Source organism: Cololabis saira, chromosome 12 (genome assembly GCF_033807715.1).
Source record: "Cololabis saira isolate AMF1-May2022 chromosome 12, fColSai1.1, whole genome shotgun sequence".
In the NCBI taxonomy this organism is placed as follows: domain Eukaryota; kingdom Metazoa; phylum Chordata; class Actinopteri; order Beloniformes; family Belonidae; genus Cololabis; species Cololabis saira.
Window position 1 is genome coordinate 4,869,166 of NC_084598.1, and position 17,590 is coordinate 4,886,755.

Consider the following 17,590-nt stretch of genomic DNA (forward strand, 5'->3'; position numbering starts at 1 on the left):
ATCTTCCTCCTCTAAAATATATATATATTTTTTTCTCCTGCCTGGCCCTAATACTCTTCCGTAGGTTTTACAGTGTGGCATTAGAAGGAAAGTTAATTAATCACATAAAAAAAGGATCTTTTGGGCAAATTGCAGGTCGCTGGAGTTGTGCATGTTGATTCACTTTCATGGGGGACTTGATGGAACCAAATTAGTTCCATCCGACCGTGCACTGTTCACTCAGGTGTTCATGTTCATTATTGTTATATGTTGTCGTGTTCGCAGCGTGTACGCCGTTTGTGCTGATGTCAGTTCACCTGCTTGTGACAACAGGAGCAACCGGCGCACACACTCAAAGTTTGCAGGACACACTGATTTTTGTAGGACAGAGAGGGGTAAGAGGCAGACGGCTCCTCCCTGAGAGTTTGTGAAAACATTCCAGCAAACTGAGAGCGGACAAAGAAGCGGAGACCCTCAGAGTGGCCTCTTGACTTTCTTTATGCTTCTCACCTTTTTGTGCGCAGACTCCTCTCCACGCCACATGTGTCACACCGTGGGGGAAGCTCTGCAGTGGAAAGCACAGAAGAAGGAAACTTTAGAAACTCTACGCAAAAGAAACTCAGCTGACCCACTGATGAGCTCACAATGAAGCCGCTGTTCATCCTCCTCATTTTCTCTGCCTGGACATTTATTGGAGCCCAGTACTACTATCAGGGACTTATGGATTATTTGGAAAACAGACTGTTGGCCATTGAGGTATGAAGCAACTCTCATTTAAATGATTTATGATGAATGATGTCATTTTAATTACATGTTTCTGGGTAGTCATGTAACATTTGAGACACCAGTTTGCTGCTTTTTCTTGCTCCTTTTAGTGGAACTTGTTGTCTTAACTAATGCAAAAACTAATTAATGCAATCTCTGTCAGGCTCATCAACTTTGCAGGGGCCGCAGGGGGAGTAAGAGCTGATGTATGTGGAGCGCTCCCTCTCATGCAAGAAATAGCTTCTGTCCAACAGCGTTATGACATCTTCAGTGTTTAAGACAATGACACATTATTAATGAGTACAACATTTACTGTTTTTGCATCCTGATTGCTTTAAATTACTGTGTTCCACCAAAGAGGAATTCACATTATTACAACAAACTGCCTCAGGAAAAAAAAACCCTGTTACCAAGAACTCAGTGTTGTTTATAGCAAACATATATCTGAATTAAAGCCTAGGATCCCCAAAGCCTTTGCTTTATATTGTTAGTATGCTGGAAAAACACACGCTGATTCTTCTCTTACTATTGCTCTCTTTTGCTCTTCAGATCAAAAGTTGCATACATGTGACAAAAACCAGCTCAAGCCGAACATTATCTTTACTTTGAACAAATATCTGAGAACTTTTTGGAACTACAAACCTTGTTTCTTCCTGGTCTCCAAACAGTTACTATACAGACTCCATGTCTGCTCTCTTTTGCTTCTCTGAAGGAGACATTATTGGCCCTTTTTCAAGTTGACACAATTTCCTGAGCTCTTGAAAGAAATGTCAGGGACGTGCTTAAGTTAAAATAACAGTGAGAGAGAGTGAAACTGGTACCTGTTTGAATGTCTTAACAGTTACTTACTCATTGCTGCCAGTCAGCCAGGAGGACAAATGAGATCTGTCCTGGGGCTTAATACTGAGCTCACACTGCTACATACTACCCAGGTAATAAATACATAGAATAGAATAGACAATAGAATAGAATAGAATAGACAAAAATTGCTACACACCTGTATCATGTCGCAACTTAAAGAAAAGTCTCGTGGCGTCATGGCCGAAACCCAACAGGAAGTCGGCCATTTTGAATTAATCGAGTAATTGTGGCGCAATTTATGCCATTCCTTCGGCCGTTAATGCGTCCCGAACCGTAACGTGCACCCAGGCGTGTTATACATCAAAATTTGCGTCTCGATCCTGTGACAACGCGCATTACTTTTCTCAGTCAACAGCGTTACCGTGGCGACGCTAGACGCCAAAAAGTGCGCCCCCCCTTCATCTGATTGGTCCATATTTGATAGTTTCTACTTTCTGCCATAAGTTTTGAATGGTTTGACATAAAGAGTCATGGATGGTGTCATCGAACTCGGTTTTGAGTCCTTGACCATAAATGGTGTAAATTGTACGCGCGAGGGCCCGTTCATCGCTGCTTACAGCTTTAATTATCATTATACTGGAACAATGAAATTAGACAGCAGCTCCGTAAAAGTGCACACATGCAAAGACTATGTAAACAAAGACTGTTTAAACAACAAAATAAGAAACAGGAACCATAAATATATATACACTATGAAAATGGGTGAATGAGAGAATAATAATGCACATGAATGAGTGAAAGAATACTGCACTTGAATGGATGGAAGAATATTGCAATAAATATCAATAAGAAGTCAAGGATATAAACAAAAGATAAAGTACCCAAAGAGCACCATGAGTTGATTTAAGTGAACTTCATAACTGCTGATGATAGCATAAGAAAAACAAAACAAAGCAAAGTAAAGGACTTCCAGTCCTCCTGCAGTGGAGGCGATGCTGCAACACAGTTGCAGAGGAACATGGAGAGAGCAGACGCAGATATAAACCTGTGAAGTACCGGCCCCTGGAGATTTAAACGTTGTTTTTGAGCTGGAAGTCACTCCAGACACTCAAGCGTATGGTCTCAGGCACAGAAAAGATTTTTGGTCATGTTTCCTTTCAGGTCGTTTTTGAGAATATTCTATTTTTTTGTTTTGATTTTAATATTTCTAAAGATTTTTTATTTTATTTTGAGCCTCACCAACAGTATGGCCGTGATGCAAAATTACATAGTTGAAATGAAGGGACTGTTTCTTCTAAAGCTTCCTTTGGTATTTCTCCAGTTTCAGCTCCAATATGCTGACTCAAACTCAAGCTTTCATTGAACTTTCATGTCCACTTGACCCCGAGCACACAGCGAGGGAACGGGAAAATGATGCACTAGGAAAGCAGAGTACTTACATTTTAATCTTGAATAAGTGACTGGGCCTATCACTATGCCAATGGTTAAAGTAGTGATGACGTTTGGACTAATTGAAATGGGGCCTTTGCAGCCTCAGAGATGTGTGATGTATGATGAATGTTGGTGCTCGTACGGTAACACACTCTCAATGCCAATGCACTGATGTTTTATTTATCAACTGCAGACACCTTATCTTGCAGCTAAGCTCTCTTATGGCACTTTTCCACTAGTACCTACTCAGCCCGACTGAGTAGGTTCTTTTCCACCAGGGGTCTAACGTGCCGAGTAGATACCTTTCTGTAACTATTCTGCTGAGGTTCTAAGCTGCTGAGTCGGCTGAGTCATCACACTACAGACCACCGATTGGTCGGGGGGTTGGAGTCAGACGTCTGAGTCAGGACGAGGAAATCAGAGAAAGAGACTCTGACGGATTCTTGTTCATTTTATTCAACCAGCAATGGCAGCAGAAGTCTGTTTCTGATCAAACTCTGAGGTGCAGATGTTCATAAACCTGGTGCTGAGGAGAGAATTAAAAAGGGATCTAGACGGAGATAAAGAACGACCAGATCTACCAGGAGCTCTGTCTCTTCATAGCTGCTCACGACTCCAGCTGACTTTTCAGCAGCACCGAGACAAACTAACAAAAAAAGATGCGTCGCCGCTTGAAGCTTCTCTAATTTTTTAACTTGATATGGAACACAAGCCACAGGCCCAGCAGCACATCTATCATCTCCTCCAGGTTCTACATCTTTAGTGTTGTTGTCTTCTTCGTTTAGATACACAATCAAATACGTCACAGCAGCTTCTCCAACTTCCTACTTATGATCTGGATATTGAAAAGAAATGAGGGCGAGTCGAGTGGAGTCGGGCTGAGTAGGTACTAGTGGAAAAGCGTCATAAGTGTATTTATTTTCAAGCTCTCTTAATGCAACAACATGAGGGACTATAATGGTTTGTTTTTTTTTTAATATGGTGTGGTGTATATTTCTCCAAATTAAATTGGATTTTTATTTTCAAGTCAAACACTGAGTGAAACATTTTGGCATGGGCCTTATTTCTCACAAATTGCCCAGAAAATGTGAATAACCCCTAGTTCTTCACAAGTTCACGATTTCTTTACCCACTGTCCTTCCTTCAAGATGCCAAAAACAGCATGTTGTTAGTCAAGTCACTCAACCATCAACATGAATGTGAATGAATCAATGAAATTGTTATGTCACATAAAGCATTTCAGTTTTTTATTCTGTTCTTAAATTAAACTCCTGACCTCACAGCTCACAGACCTAGGTTGAGTAAGACAGTCAGTGCGGTTACATGCACTTCTAAATCAAGCTATTGGCAACAATCTAGCTATGTTTTAAACTGGAGGTTCTGAGAAATCCAAGTTCTTTGATAATTCTGCCACACACGATGTTTCTGAAAGCAGTTCTATCAGCATTCTGGGAGCTGATTGGTCCTTACAGCATCATTAGCTGACAATACTTGCTGTTGAATCTCAATATAATACTAGTATTAATGTGTTGCAGAACTACACAGTCATATCATTCATGCAACAGCTCAAAAAACTGTTTTAATAACACTAACCCAAATCAATATCGGAATCGAATCAAATCGGATCGAATCTTGATAATCGATTCTGAATCGTAAGAATCGGAATCGAATCAATTCTTGACATTTGAATGGATCCCCAGCAGTGCTTTCAGTTTATCCAGCAGTACTTTGACTGGCCAACAATACTATAAAAGTACAATATAAATGTCATTTATTTACCAGACACCTCCTATGTTTGTGCATTTTTACTTGTGTTGCTCTCTGCACGGCTCACAGGACCGCATGCAGTTCTGGAGTGAGCAATACCACCAGTACCACACAGAGATGCTGGCCTTCAAAGAGCTCACTGCCGTGACCATAGACGGGCTGAAGAGTGACCACAGCAACATGTTCAAAGACCTGGAAGGAGCTTCGCTTCGAGTGGACCTGGCGGAGAAAGAAATGGATTACGTGGAGATCCAAACTTCCCCACGGGCCTGTGCCAACAGGGCGGACAAGGTGGTGGAGCACGAGGCCTGGGGGCTGCAGGACAGAGAGGAGGAGGAGGACGGGGACTGGGAGGACCTGCAGTCCAAAGTCTCAGGTGAGCTTTGACCAAAACGTTTGTTCTGTTCTGAAGTTTGTTCTGAAGTTGTTTCAGGCTGCGTTTCCACGTAGCAAAAAACAGTGGTGTTTTCATGTGTTTTGGCCGTTCGTTTACACGAAAACGAAGCTCAAAGTCACCAAAAAGATAATTTCTGAAAACTCCGGCCAAAGTGAAGATTTGCTTGTAAACGGAGAGAAACGGACATTTAGGCTTCAGAACGTCACATTATGCCACATAAACGTCACCACACTGCAAAAACTCAGTCTTAACAAGAATATTTGTCTTATTTCTAGTTAAAATGTTTCATTTTTAGTCAAAAAAAAATCTCATTACACTTAAAACAAGACTCATCACTGGAAAAAAGTGAACATTTTCTTGAAACAGGTGAAAATGGTCAAATAAGTTATTTATCTGGTGATGACTCTTGTTTTAAGTGTAATGAGATTTTTTGACTAAAAATGAGATATTTTAACTAGAAATAAGACAAATACTAGACTAGACTCTAACACACTAGAGTTTACACTACCTAAAGATTTACCAACACCAGCTAGAGGTTTACTAAACAATAACTATAGGCTTTACTAAACAGAAAGGTTTTAAGTTTAAAGGTGGAGGTGGTGTCAGCCTCCTTAACCCAGATTGGAAGTTGGTTCCATAGTAATGGTGCCTGATAGCAGAACGCCCGTCCTCCAAATCTACATTTGGATACTCTAGGAACTACGAGTAAACCTGCACTCTGAGAACGGAGAGCTCTGCCAAGAACATAAGGCACTATCAGGTCTTGCAAATAATGCGGAGCTAAGCCGTTTTGGGCTTTATATGCAAGTAATAAAATGTTTTCTATTGAGTACGTACTAATGTTTCGGACGCACTAAAAAAATCTCACATACTGTTTTTGCTACTCATTAGGGTGGAAGTATGGAATTTCGGACGCAGCTAATGTGGAAAATACAAGACAAACATGCTGCTGCTTCAAGTCATGCAGCTGAATGCTTTGAGTTTGTGTGCAGTTATTTTTTTCCAGAAGAAATGTGGCTTATTGCAACTAATTTATCTCTGCACAGCTACTCTCCTGTTTGAACTGTTTGAGCACAACATTTGTCACTTTAATCTTCACATCCCAAGGCACGATAGCACAAACAACACTGAGCTCAAATTGCTACACTGAGTCAATTAGTCACGTAACACAGGGACTTATAGCTCTTTTAACTATTGTATTGTACAGTTGTTGTGATTGGATAGATATATATTGTCAGATTTCCCCAAATTAAACCAGGAACCCATTACATTTGCATTTAAACACCTATTAAAGCTAATGCTGGATCATCAAATTCCTTTAACACAACACAAAACAAATTATGAAAATGTTGATTTGGTTGATTTCGTAATGTGCAGCAATATCATTACACATCATTCCAGAATTATATGATAGTACTTACTAAATAAATGATCAAAAAAAGGAGGAAACAGAAAAAGCCTTCTTCTTGTGTGTCGTCTGAACGGAAAATGGCCTGAGGTGAATTCTCTCTGTGCTCTTATCCGCAGGAATGAACTGTATATAGTGGTCCATTATGAAGTTCTGTGAAGTGAACCAAAACAAACATTACTTCATAGTCTGCAGTCACTTTAGATTTGCCAGCTTAATGCTAATTTGGCTCCTGAATAAATAAGGATATAAGGTGGATACTGCACTGCAACGTGCAGCACATGGATCAAGCCCTTTCCAGTGTTTGGTTCTGCAGCCTCCTCTTTTATTCCTCTGAACTTAAAGATTTATGAAACCACACGTATCAATCAAGTACTAATTTCATGATCAAACTATAACACAAAAAAGAAAGAGTTATGTTAATGAGGTACATATCAAATGCAAGAATTCTGTGACATTTACACATCACGTCTTACACATGAAGTTAACGCAAGTAGACTATTGCTGGGTTGTTGCTTAAACCTAAAATATCTTGTGAATTTGAGTAAATAATTGTAATCTCTGTTTATTTTATTAGTTTTTTTTTAAAGGGAAAGCAAGGCAAGTTTATTTGTATAGCACAATTCAACACAACGTAATTCAAAGTGCTTTACATCAACATTAAAAGCAGCAAGACACAATTAAACAGTAACAAGTCAATTAAAAAGGGGAAATAGACATAACAAATAATAATACAATACAATGAAATAAAATGATAAGAAAAGAGGTAAAATAATAAAAAGCACAAGTTGTTAAAAAGTTCTTGTTAAGGCTTGTAAAGACTTGGGTGTTAATAGATTTGAGTTCAGATTTAGTACACAAGTGCACAAGCTGGTTTTATCCAAAGTGTACATGATAAAGCTATGGAAATGGCACTACAGGTGGAGGATTTGTAGAAATTCAAAGTACGTGCAAACATGTTAGGGTGTTTAACACATTTGTAAAGGAGGCATCACCCGAAGAGATTGGTCTCCATTGGAGACCTGAAGGCAGGGAGAAACACCGCTGCTCTAATGTCATCCGTAGATCATTCCAACATCACAGATGAAAACATTGTGCACTGAAACAGAACAGTGTTATTTATAGGGATGGTGCTAATCCCCTTTCCTGAGAGGAATGCAGCAGTCGAGAAGGAGCAGAAGCCTGAGGAGAGACCCCACAGTCACTCCGTGGGCAGGCATTTATGCCTTAAATGTGATTATGGGAGCCATGGGTTGCCAGTGACATTTACTGAGGCGTGCTGTAACAATTCCTTCTTGGCTGATCAAACAGCAGATGCACCATGGCACTCTCACCCAGCAGAAAGGGGACTATTCCCGGTGCCTAATCTACATGCTGAATCATTTTCAGGAGGAATATCAAAGATTGACATATTGAGTTGGACATGGCCTGATTTTTCCGTTGGAAAAAGCAAAGTAATATGACTGATAATGACTGCAACACAGTGGTAGAAGGACAACTGGTCATCAGTAATGAGACTTTGGGTTCTTGCAACCCGGAAGAGGCCATTCTTAATGCTATGTAGGATGGGCTGATTAAATTGGATGGCGGATGGATCAGTCTTGAAGGTGGGGTTCCTTCTGGAAGTGTGGATAGTCATAAAGATAAGCTCAGAAAGAGGGAGCACCTAGAGCACGGTTACCTAATTCAGGTTCTCAAGGGTGGCTGTCCTGCATATTTTAGATGTTTCCCTGATCCAAAACACCTTGACTAAACTGAATGGATTATCATCAGCTAGCTATCAAGGTCTACAGGAATCTGTTATTGCACTTTTCCACTAGTACCTACTCAGCCCAACTCCACTCGCCTCGGCTCGACTCAACTCGTTTCTTTTCAATACCCAGGCCACGTTTCCACATAGCCGGATATTTCCAAAAACGGATATTTCCCCCTCTACGTGTTGAAAAATACCATCATTTACACGAACCTGCATAAATACTGTTAAGGTGCTATGAGCAGCCAATCCTACAGGGGGCAGTGTAACGAGAAGATAAAGTCATGCTAGCCAATCAGAATCCTGGAAAAAAACATCAACAAATGACACGAGTAACTTCCAGTTACTTCCAAGATGAACGAGAGTCTTTCGTTTGGAGTGACAGAGAAGTGGAGTTACTTTTAAGTGTAACTTTAGAATATAAAACAAGTAAAATACAAGAAAATATTGACGGTGGCCACATGATGTTGGTGACGTTTCTGTCTCATAATGTGACGTTCTGAAGCCTAAATGTCCGTTTCTCTCCGTTTACAAGCAAATGTGAAGACGGAGTTTTTAAAAATCTCCAGTTTTCAGAAATTATCATTTTTGGTGACTTTGAGCTTTGTTTTCGTGTAAACGAACGGCCCAAACTTATTAAAACACCACCATGTTTGCTATGTGTAAACGGGGCCCCAGATCAGAAGTAGGAGGTTGGAGAAGCTGCTGTGACATATTTGATTGTGTGATCTAAATGAAGAAGACAACAACACTAAAGATGTGGAACCTGGAGGAGATGATAGATGTGCTGCTGGGTCTGTGGCTTGTGTTCGATATCAAGTTAAAAAATGAGAGTTAGAGAAGCTTCAAGCGGCAACGCTTTTTTTTTGTTAGTTTGTCTCTGTGCTGCTGTAAAGTCCGCTGGATCCGTGAGCAGCTATGAAGAGACAGAGCTCCTGGTAGATCTGGTCGTTCCTTATCGCCCGTCTGGATCCCTTTTTAATTCTCTCCTCAGCACCAGGTTTATGAACATCTGACCCTCAGAGTTGGATCATGAAACAGACTTTTGTTGCCGTTGCTGGTTGAATAAAATGAACAAGAATCCGTCAGAGTCTCTTTCTCTGATTTCCTCCTCCTGACTCAGACGTCTGACTCCAACCCCCCGACCAATCGGTGGCCTGTAGTGTGATGATGTCAGATACAGCCGACTCAGCAGCTTAGAACCTCGGCAGAATAGATACAGAAAAAGTATCTACTCGGCACGTTAGAACCCTGGTGGGAAAGAACCAAACCGAGTCGAGTCGGGCTGAGTAGGTTCTAGTGGAAAAGCTCCAATAGTGACCTTGTCATTGGAATCAGGTGTTTGGAACCAGGGAAACATCTGCAGCAAAACAACCCTCAAGGACCTTGGTGAACACTGGCCACCAGACATCGTTAGGTATCATCTGTGTAATGACACGAGCAGCTATTCTAGGGAACGGCCAGTGCCAGGGGGAAGGAAAACAGGTCTAAGTGCTGAGGCTTGTGACACCCCTATAAGGAGGTGATGGGACACAGATGGCTGTCCTTGCTGTAATAGCGTTAATTAAGGCCCAGGGTGGTATGAGTCAAACCCAGAACGTGACATGTTGGAGGGGAAGAGCACAGGTTGTACACTGCCATGAGGTACAGTATCACCTCACAAACTGCAGGGGTCAAGCAGAGTGAGGACGCAGCACTGAGCTGTAACTCTAGCTGCCTTTAGGCCTCTGTCGCAGAGAGGACAGCTGCTTCAGTTTAGTGGTCACAAGTCGTGTTTCCATCCCCCCTAGATTTGCACAAATCCCACATATCAAAAAAGAAATCTTGTTATAGAAATTGCTCTAATTTGAAAAAACTCCAGAATATCACAAAAACTTCTTTATTATTTCACGAAGTGGTTTTTCAGGTGATTCAACAATCCAGTTGATCACAAAAGTGTAATGGAAACACTTCCACATCTGTGGCTCTGGTCTGTGGCAGCGTTGAATGTCATGTCGCCGGTCAATATAAAGTCGTCAGAATCTGGTTTCCAGCTCTTTTTGGCCTCGTCAATATGATGTGGTTGTGCGATAACAGTACTTAATCATTCTGCATTACAGAAGGGCTTTGCCTCTGGATAATCTTTTGAATGATCAACTGTTGCTTTCATCATCTGACTATTTTCTCAACAGCGGTGATGGCGATCTCAATAATTTGTCAATAAAGACTACTAAAGACTAAAGATGTTTTAGTCCATCTTCTTCTATGTTGAGACTTTCTTTTTTGGAGAGAAGTCTCGCGGGAGAACATACGGAGAGTTACGAGAATTACGCTTATTTGAAAAACAGTTTTTTCAAAAAAACTGTTTCCGTTGAAAAACAACGGAAACACTGAACTTTAATGCAAATTGAGTTTTGATTTTCTTTTGTAAAGAAGTATAATGGAAACACAACTATCTTTAATGACAAAGTCATCAGGATTAAGCTGTTAATCTATGAAAGGAACTCTGAGACCTGTTTGAAAATGAGTTTGAGAGTTGCAGAATTGTTACCTTGACCAGTGTTCACACTCAACTTTCTGCAGAGGTTTTACCCAAACCTCCCTTCATGCAGTTGGAAATGAACTGAACTCAAAGCATTTCTTACATGTGTTAATTCTGGTACAATGGTAGAAATGATACAGTGGTAGAAATGACTGGCAGGTCAGGAATTTATTGGACATTTTGTAAGACAGCATAATATCAGAAGTTTTTATAACTTCCATTGATGTGTAAGTATGGAAAAGAATTAAAAATTGAAGTCATCATTAAAAATCATTCCTCCATCTATGTAACATATATTAAACTAATTATTACATGTTATCTGCATCTAAGACAACAAATCAAACTAATTGGCTATGTCTGTATATATTTAGGAGACTGTGGACTTTTCAGTGGGTTTTTTGCTAAAATTGTCCAAATAGTGGATGACTCCTTCCATCCCATAATTTCATCATATGTTGCATGAGAGATAGAACCTTGAGGCCCCGTTTACATGTAGCAAAAATGGTGATGTTTTCATGCGTTTTGTCAGTTCGTTTACACGAAAATGAAGCTCAAAGTCTCCAAAAACCATCATTTCTGAAAACTCCGGCCAAAGTGGAGATTTTCAAAAACTCTGACTTCAAGTTTGCTTGTAAACGGTGAGAAACGGACATTTAGGCTTCAGAACGTCACATTATGAGACAGAAACGTCATGATTGCGACCTGTGTTTACAATTTGTTTGGCCACCGTCAATATTTTCTTGTATTTTACCTGTTTTATTCTAAAAGTAACTCCACTTCTCTGTCACTCCAAACGAAAGACTCTCGTTCATCTTGGAAGTAACTGGAAGTTACTCGTGTCATTTGTTGATGTTTTTTTCCAGGATTCTGATTGGCTAGCATGACTTTATCTTCTCGTTACACTGCCCCCTGTAGGTTTGGCTGCTCATAGCACCTTAACAGATATTTATGCAGATTCGTGGAAATGATGGTATTTTTCAAAACGTAGAGGGGGAAATATCCGTTTTTTGTAAATACCCGGCTATGTGGAAACGTGGCCTGAGTCTCAAAAGGAATGATTCAACATCCTCTTTCATGGAGCTTTATCTAAGAATAAAAACCTAATGTCCTTTATGTGTGTCTCATTCACTTCAGACTGCGTGGAAATCATCTCTGGCATCAGATCAGTGAAGATCCTGAAGAGAGTGGGCAGTCCCAAGGGCATGTGGACCAGGGACCCGAGGTCGTCCAAGGTTTACGTCTTCAACGGCACATCTGGAGATACCGTCTTCCAGTTTAACTCGGTGCGGGACTTTTCCCGCTCTCTGGGAGTCGAGGGCACCACGAGCATCCAGCTTCCCTCCGAGTGGAGCGGCCCCGGCAGTGCCGTCCACAACGGCTACTTGTACTACGTACAGCAGGACACGGATACAGACGTGCAGGTGGTCAAATACGATCTGCTGAACGGCTCTGTGACAGAGGCCGCCATATTCCCCGTGGATAGCCACGCCAGTCTCTACAGCCTCAACCCAGAGACGTTTGCAGACCTTGCAGCGGACGATCAAGGCCTGTGGCTTCTCTACGCCGCCAGTGACAGTGAACCGAATATCAGCCTGGCAAAAATGGACACGGCTACACTCGATATAGAGGAAATCTGGGACACTCGGTGCCCACGGGAAAATGCGGAGGCGGCTTTTGTGATCTGTGGGATTGTTTATGTGGTGTACAACACTCGGCTGGCCAGCCGTTCCCGGGTCCAGTGTCTGTTTGACGTCAACGACATGGTGGTCAGCCAGGAAGCTCCTCTGCTCTACTTCCCCAGGAGGTACGGCGCCCACGCCAGCCTCAAATACAACCCCGAGGAGAAGCAGCTCTACGGCTGGGATGACGGCTATCAAATCATCTACAGACTCACTATGAAGAGGAAACTCTTGGTGTGACAACATCTTCTTTTCAAAATCAAGAACACAGCGGCCAATTTCTATGCATTTCTTAAACTTTTGCAGTGTTTTCTTCTATTGTTTCGTGAGAAAAAAAAGAATCATCACATCAGTTTTGCCACATCTTGATATTGAAGCATTGAATCTTGTGATATCCACTGATTTCCTGCCTGTGAGGGAGTGGTGCACCCTATAATGTAATAACGGATATTGTAATAACATTTTTACCAATAATATAATACCTTATTACGTTATTGGGAATTTATCACATGGAACTCAAAGTCTGCAATTTAACCCAATAGTCATTCAGGTGTTTCAAATCCAGCGTATATAACATTCTTAGATTCTTAAAACAAAATGTAGAACTCTGGACTGAAAATGAACATATATATATATATATATATATATATATACATTATTTGTCAAGTATTACATTATCAGTTTTGGAAAAAAAAGAAAGACCCACCTGAAAATGTAATAAATTCCCAATAATGAAATAAGGTATTACATTATTGGTAAAAATGTTATAACAATATCTGTCAGGATATTTTATTACATTATTGGTGAAGTTATTACATTATTGGATTTTATTAGATTTTCGATTGAGTTAAGTGCAAATTTTATTACATTTTCAGGCGTTATTACATTTTCAGGCAATTATTACATTATAGGAAATTATTACATTATAGGGTGAAATTATTACATTATAGGAAATTATTACATTATAGGGTGAAATTATTACATTATAGGGTGCTACAGGGAGGAAAATAATCTTGAAGAAGCATTCTTAGTTAAGTAATGTGGTACATTTTTGTATTTCTGCATTGAGATAAACAAGGTTACGTTATTCCTACTTGAATAAAAGTTTTGTTTTGCATGCACAAACTTCTTTATGATCTTTTAGCCTGGTAGCCTTTTGTAGAAGTTTTTATAAATAACTAGATTTCTTTTCCAAACACCATCTGACACCACTCCGACCATGTTCCCATACCTTACACACCTAAAACAGACATAACAGCACTAAAGTTTGGAATAGGCATTACTTATACTGACTACAGACCCTTTATAAGTGCTAAACCGAGTGCAGATAACGGATATAATGAGTGAGATATCCACAAACACAAGAAAACATTTAGTTTCTCACAGGCTGTGAAGTGAGTGCAGACTGCAGAGCTCTTTTTGCATAAGCTTTTTAATGAAAAACAAGAAAATCATATCATATACACATCAAGTTTCATGGGGGGAAAAATAAAAACTAAACAAACAAAAACCATAATTTTTTTGATGATAACTTTCAGACTTTGAAGACAAAAGAATGACAGATTGTGGCGTAAATACTGTTTTCTTTTTTAGCTAACTACTATACACCTGATCACTCTCATCAATGGAACTGACAATGATCTACCGCCTAAATGCAAAGAAACATTTATCTGAGCCAACATTTTTTCCAAATATTTCTATTATTACAAGTACAAAATGTTCAATAAAAAATGTAAAATTCAGTGCTATTATAACAGCTGGAAGGAATACAAGATCATATCAAGAACCACTAGAATATTAGGCAAAGATAGAAGGTCTTGAGACGGTCATTGATCTAACAGGTTCCATCTACTATGAAAACACACCACATTGTCAGAAAAATAGGACCGTCATAAAATACCAGTATATAAACAAGGAACAGAAACATTATTATTAAACCACTTGTTTCATCTTGTACACTTAGATATTAGAAATCTAATAATGCCATAAATTGAGAGGGATTTCCCCATTGGGATGATTGTGTGTGAGAGGTGATGCAATGACGTATTACAGGACTGGCTCAGAAAATTAGAATATTGTGATAAAGTCCCTTATTTTCTGTAATGCAAAAATGTCATACATTCTGGATTCATTACAAATCAACTGAAATATTGCAAGCCTTTTATTATTTTAATATTGGTGATCTTACAGCTTAAGAAAACTCAAATATCCTATCTCTGTTATGATTCGGTTTTGTCGAGGACCCAAACGCAGGAGAGCAGGAGCCAGGAGTTCCCAACAAAAAAGGGTTTATTTACAAAAAGGCAAAAACAAAGCACTGCAGAGCAGGATTAACAAAAAACCAGGAACAGGAAAAACGACAAGGAGACATGGAGGAATAACCAGTTTTTGTTCTGCTTTTGATCCTGCCCAGCAGCATTTTTGGTTTTGTTTTTTGCTCAATAAATCCTGTTATGTTGCAAATTCCTGCCTCCTGCTCTCCTGCGTTTGGGTCCTCAACAACCACACCTTGTGACAATCTCAAAAAATCTGAATATTCTGGGAATCTTAATCTTAAACTGTAAGCCATAATCAGCAATATTAAAATAATAAAAGGCTTGCAATATTTCAGTTGATTTGTAATGAATCCAGAATGTATGACATTTTTGTTTTTTTAATTGCATTACAGAAAATAAAGAACTTCATCACAATATTCTAATTGAGAAAGCCCTGTACACCAACCACAAACGACAACAAACTTACTAATTCTTACTATAGCAATTGCCAATTAGAAAAATGCTGCTACATTTCCACAGCTACTGTACTGTAGGTGCGGAGATGACAGACCAGCTGATTTGGTTCTCAGTCTCAGTCTCAGGAACTTATCCATGAAGGAAATGACTAAAGCAGCCCTTCCTGGATCTGTTCGATCCATCTGTCTGTGTCTGGGGCTCAGGGTTTTGACGACATGTGTAAAATGTATCCGATATGCTCTCACAAATGGGATTTGCAAGGTCCCTTTCTTGATGTCACATTTATGTGTCCCACATGTACCGTCTGCATCTGTGCTTGTTTCAGTGATGTCAGAACAAAACTACTGCCTTTGAGTGGTTAAATTATGACTTTTCATGATGTATTCCTTGTACAAAGCTCCCGTATATGGAACTTCACTTATCATATTTTTAAAGAACATTTTTGACAAATGTGTTTCACATCTACAAAACAACTGACTGAGAATGAGCACACTAAAGGCCAGTGATAAGTTATAGTCTGATGATGTCCAGAGTTTCCCTGCAGACCTAAAAATAAAGTTTTTTTTTCCATCTTTCATGTCCAATGCTTTTCCATAGACTTGCTTTGACTTTTTGACATTTTCTGTGAGAAACTACATCTAACAACAAACGTGTGTTTGCACAGTTGGCCCAGGTTGTGGTGTTGTCTGTTCATGCAGGGGAGATGAACATAGCAGGAATAACGTTGTCATAGTTTAAACTGCTGAACAAGCTGCACACAAGTTCTACCGTTTGTTTCAAAATGATTCATGTCCAGCAAAGTCCACAGCTGCGATTAGAAAATGCTGGATGACAATAGTCGATGATGTTAGTAGATGTTGGGACAGATGAAATAAAAGACCTTCTTTTGGGTTTATGAACATTTTTCATACATGAGGTTTGGGTTTTTAACCTTGTACTGTCTTTGGGTCAAAATGACCTCATTCTCCTGTTCGTTCGTTCGTTCGTTCGTTCGTTCCTTCCTTCCTTCCTTCCTTCCTTCCTTCCTTCCTTCCTTCCTTCCTTCCTTCCTTCCTTCCTTCCTTTCTTCCTTTCTTTCTTTCTTTCTTTCTTTCTTTCTTTCTTTCTTTCTTTCTTTCTTTCTTTCTTTCTTTCTTTCTTTCTTTCTTTCTTTCTTCCTTCCTTCCTTCCTTCCTTCCTTCCTTCCTTCCTTCCTTCTTTCCTTCCTTCCTTCCTCACTGTACTGAGAATGTACTTTTTTTTTAAAAACTCTCTTTCAATCCCATCTAATATCTGAAGGTAAATGTATTTTAAACACTACCCCTGTACATAGAGCTAACAATATATCTAGTGGGAGAATAAACATCAAGAAGGTTGCATCTATAAAAAGAATATTTTCATTTTTTAAATTTCCATTTATCTTCAAGATAACCATCAACTGGGCTACATAAATTTGAAATCTTTTTTTTAAATCTGTTTATTCCATTTGATATTTTCTGAGTTGGTTAAGAAAAACAAAACAAACATACAGTAATCAGGAGGTGCCTGTACATAAAGCCTTTTCACATTCACCATAATCAAATAAATAAAACAATACAAAAACACAAAAGGAGACAAAAGAAAGTGCCTTTAAGTAGATCTTTTGAAAGAAAATCAAGTATTTCTATATTTTTTCTTGTGGAAGAAAGGTAAGGATGAAAGCGATCATCAAACAGAGAAGAGGTAAGGGTGTGTACGGTAAAGTGTGCTAGCAAATTCCCTGTTTACACAAACCTTTGAAGCTCTCTTGATGAACAGTATTCCATGTTTTAATTATCTTTTCTCCCTCCTACTTTTCTGATGGGTTTAATTACTAGTGTGAGCTAGTTGTGCCTTTGTCATTTAAATGAACCTGACTAATCAAAACTGATCAACTAAGACAGGGGTCAGCAACCCAAAATGTTTTAGAGCCATATTGGTCCAAAAACACAAAAAACAAATATGTCTGGAGCCGCAAAAAATTAAAAGTCTTGTATCAGCCTTAGAATGAAGGCAACACATGCTGCATGTTTCTATATTAGTTATAACTGGGGGAAGATTTTTTTTTCATTATGCACTTCGAGAAAAAAGTCAAAATGTCGAGAAAAAAGTCGAAATTTCAAGAAGAAAGTAAAAATGTCGAGATTAATGTTGAAGTACAATCACGAGAAAAAAGTTGAAATGTCGAGAAAAATGTCGAGAAAAAAGTCGAAATATCGAGAAAAAAGTCGAAATGTCGAGAAAAAAGTCGAAATGTCGAGGAAAAAGTTGAAATGTCGAGAAAAAAGGCGAAATATTGAGAAAAAAGTCGAAATGTCGAGAAAAAAGTCAAAATTTTTAGAAAAAGTCAAAAGTGTCGA

General features: G+C 39.3%; 1 protein-coding gene across 1 annotated transcript; it reads left to right on the forward strand.

The window, feature by feature from the left end:
• The first annotated feature begins 440 nt into the window (after window positions 1-440).
• olfml3a (olfactomedin-like 3a) lies at window positions 441-15,926 on the forward strand. Its single transcript, XM_061735215.1, has 3 exons — window positions 441-735; window positions 4,813-5,119; window positions 11,957-15,926. The coding sequence occupies exons 1-3, from the start codon at window positions 625-627 to the stop codon at window positions 12,739-12,741; spliced, it is 1,203 nt and encodes a 400-aa protein (XP_061591199.1). The 5' UTR covers window positions 441-624; the 3' UTR covers window positions 12,742-15,926.
• The last annotated feature ends 1,664 nt before the right edge of the window (window positions 15,927-17,590 follow it).

Bases quoted from the DNA above. Each gene is read 5' to 3' on its own strand.
- olfml3a (XM_061735215.1), top strand. From the start codon at position 625: ATGAAGCCGCTGTTCATCCTCCTCATTTTCTCTGCCTGGACATTTATT. The intron at 736-4,812 runs GTATGAAGCAAC...CACGGCTCACAG, and splicing joins ACAGACTGTTGGCCATTGAG to GACCGCATGCAGTTCTGGAG. The intron at 5,120-11,956 runs GTGAGCTTTGAC...CATTCACTTCAG, and splicing joins CCTGCAGTCCAAAGTCTCAG to ACTGCGTGGAAATCATCTCT.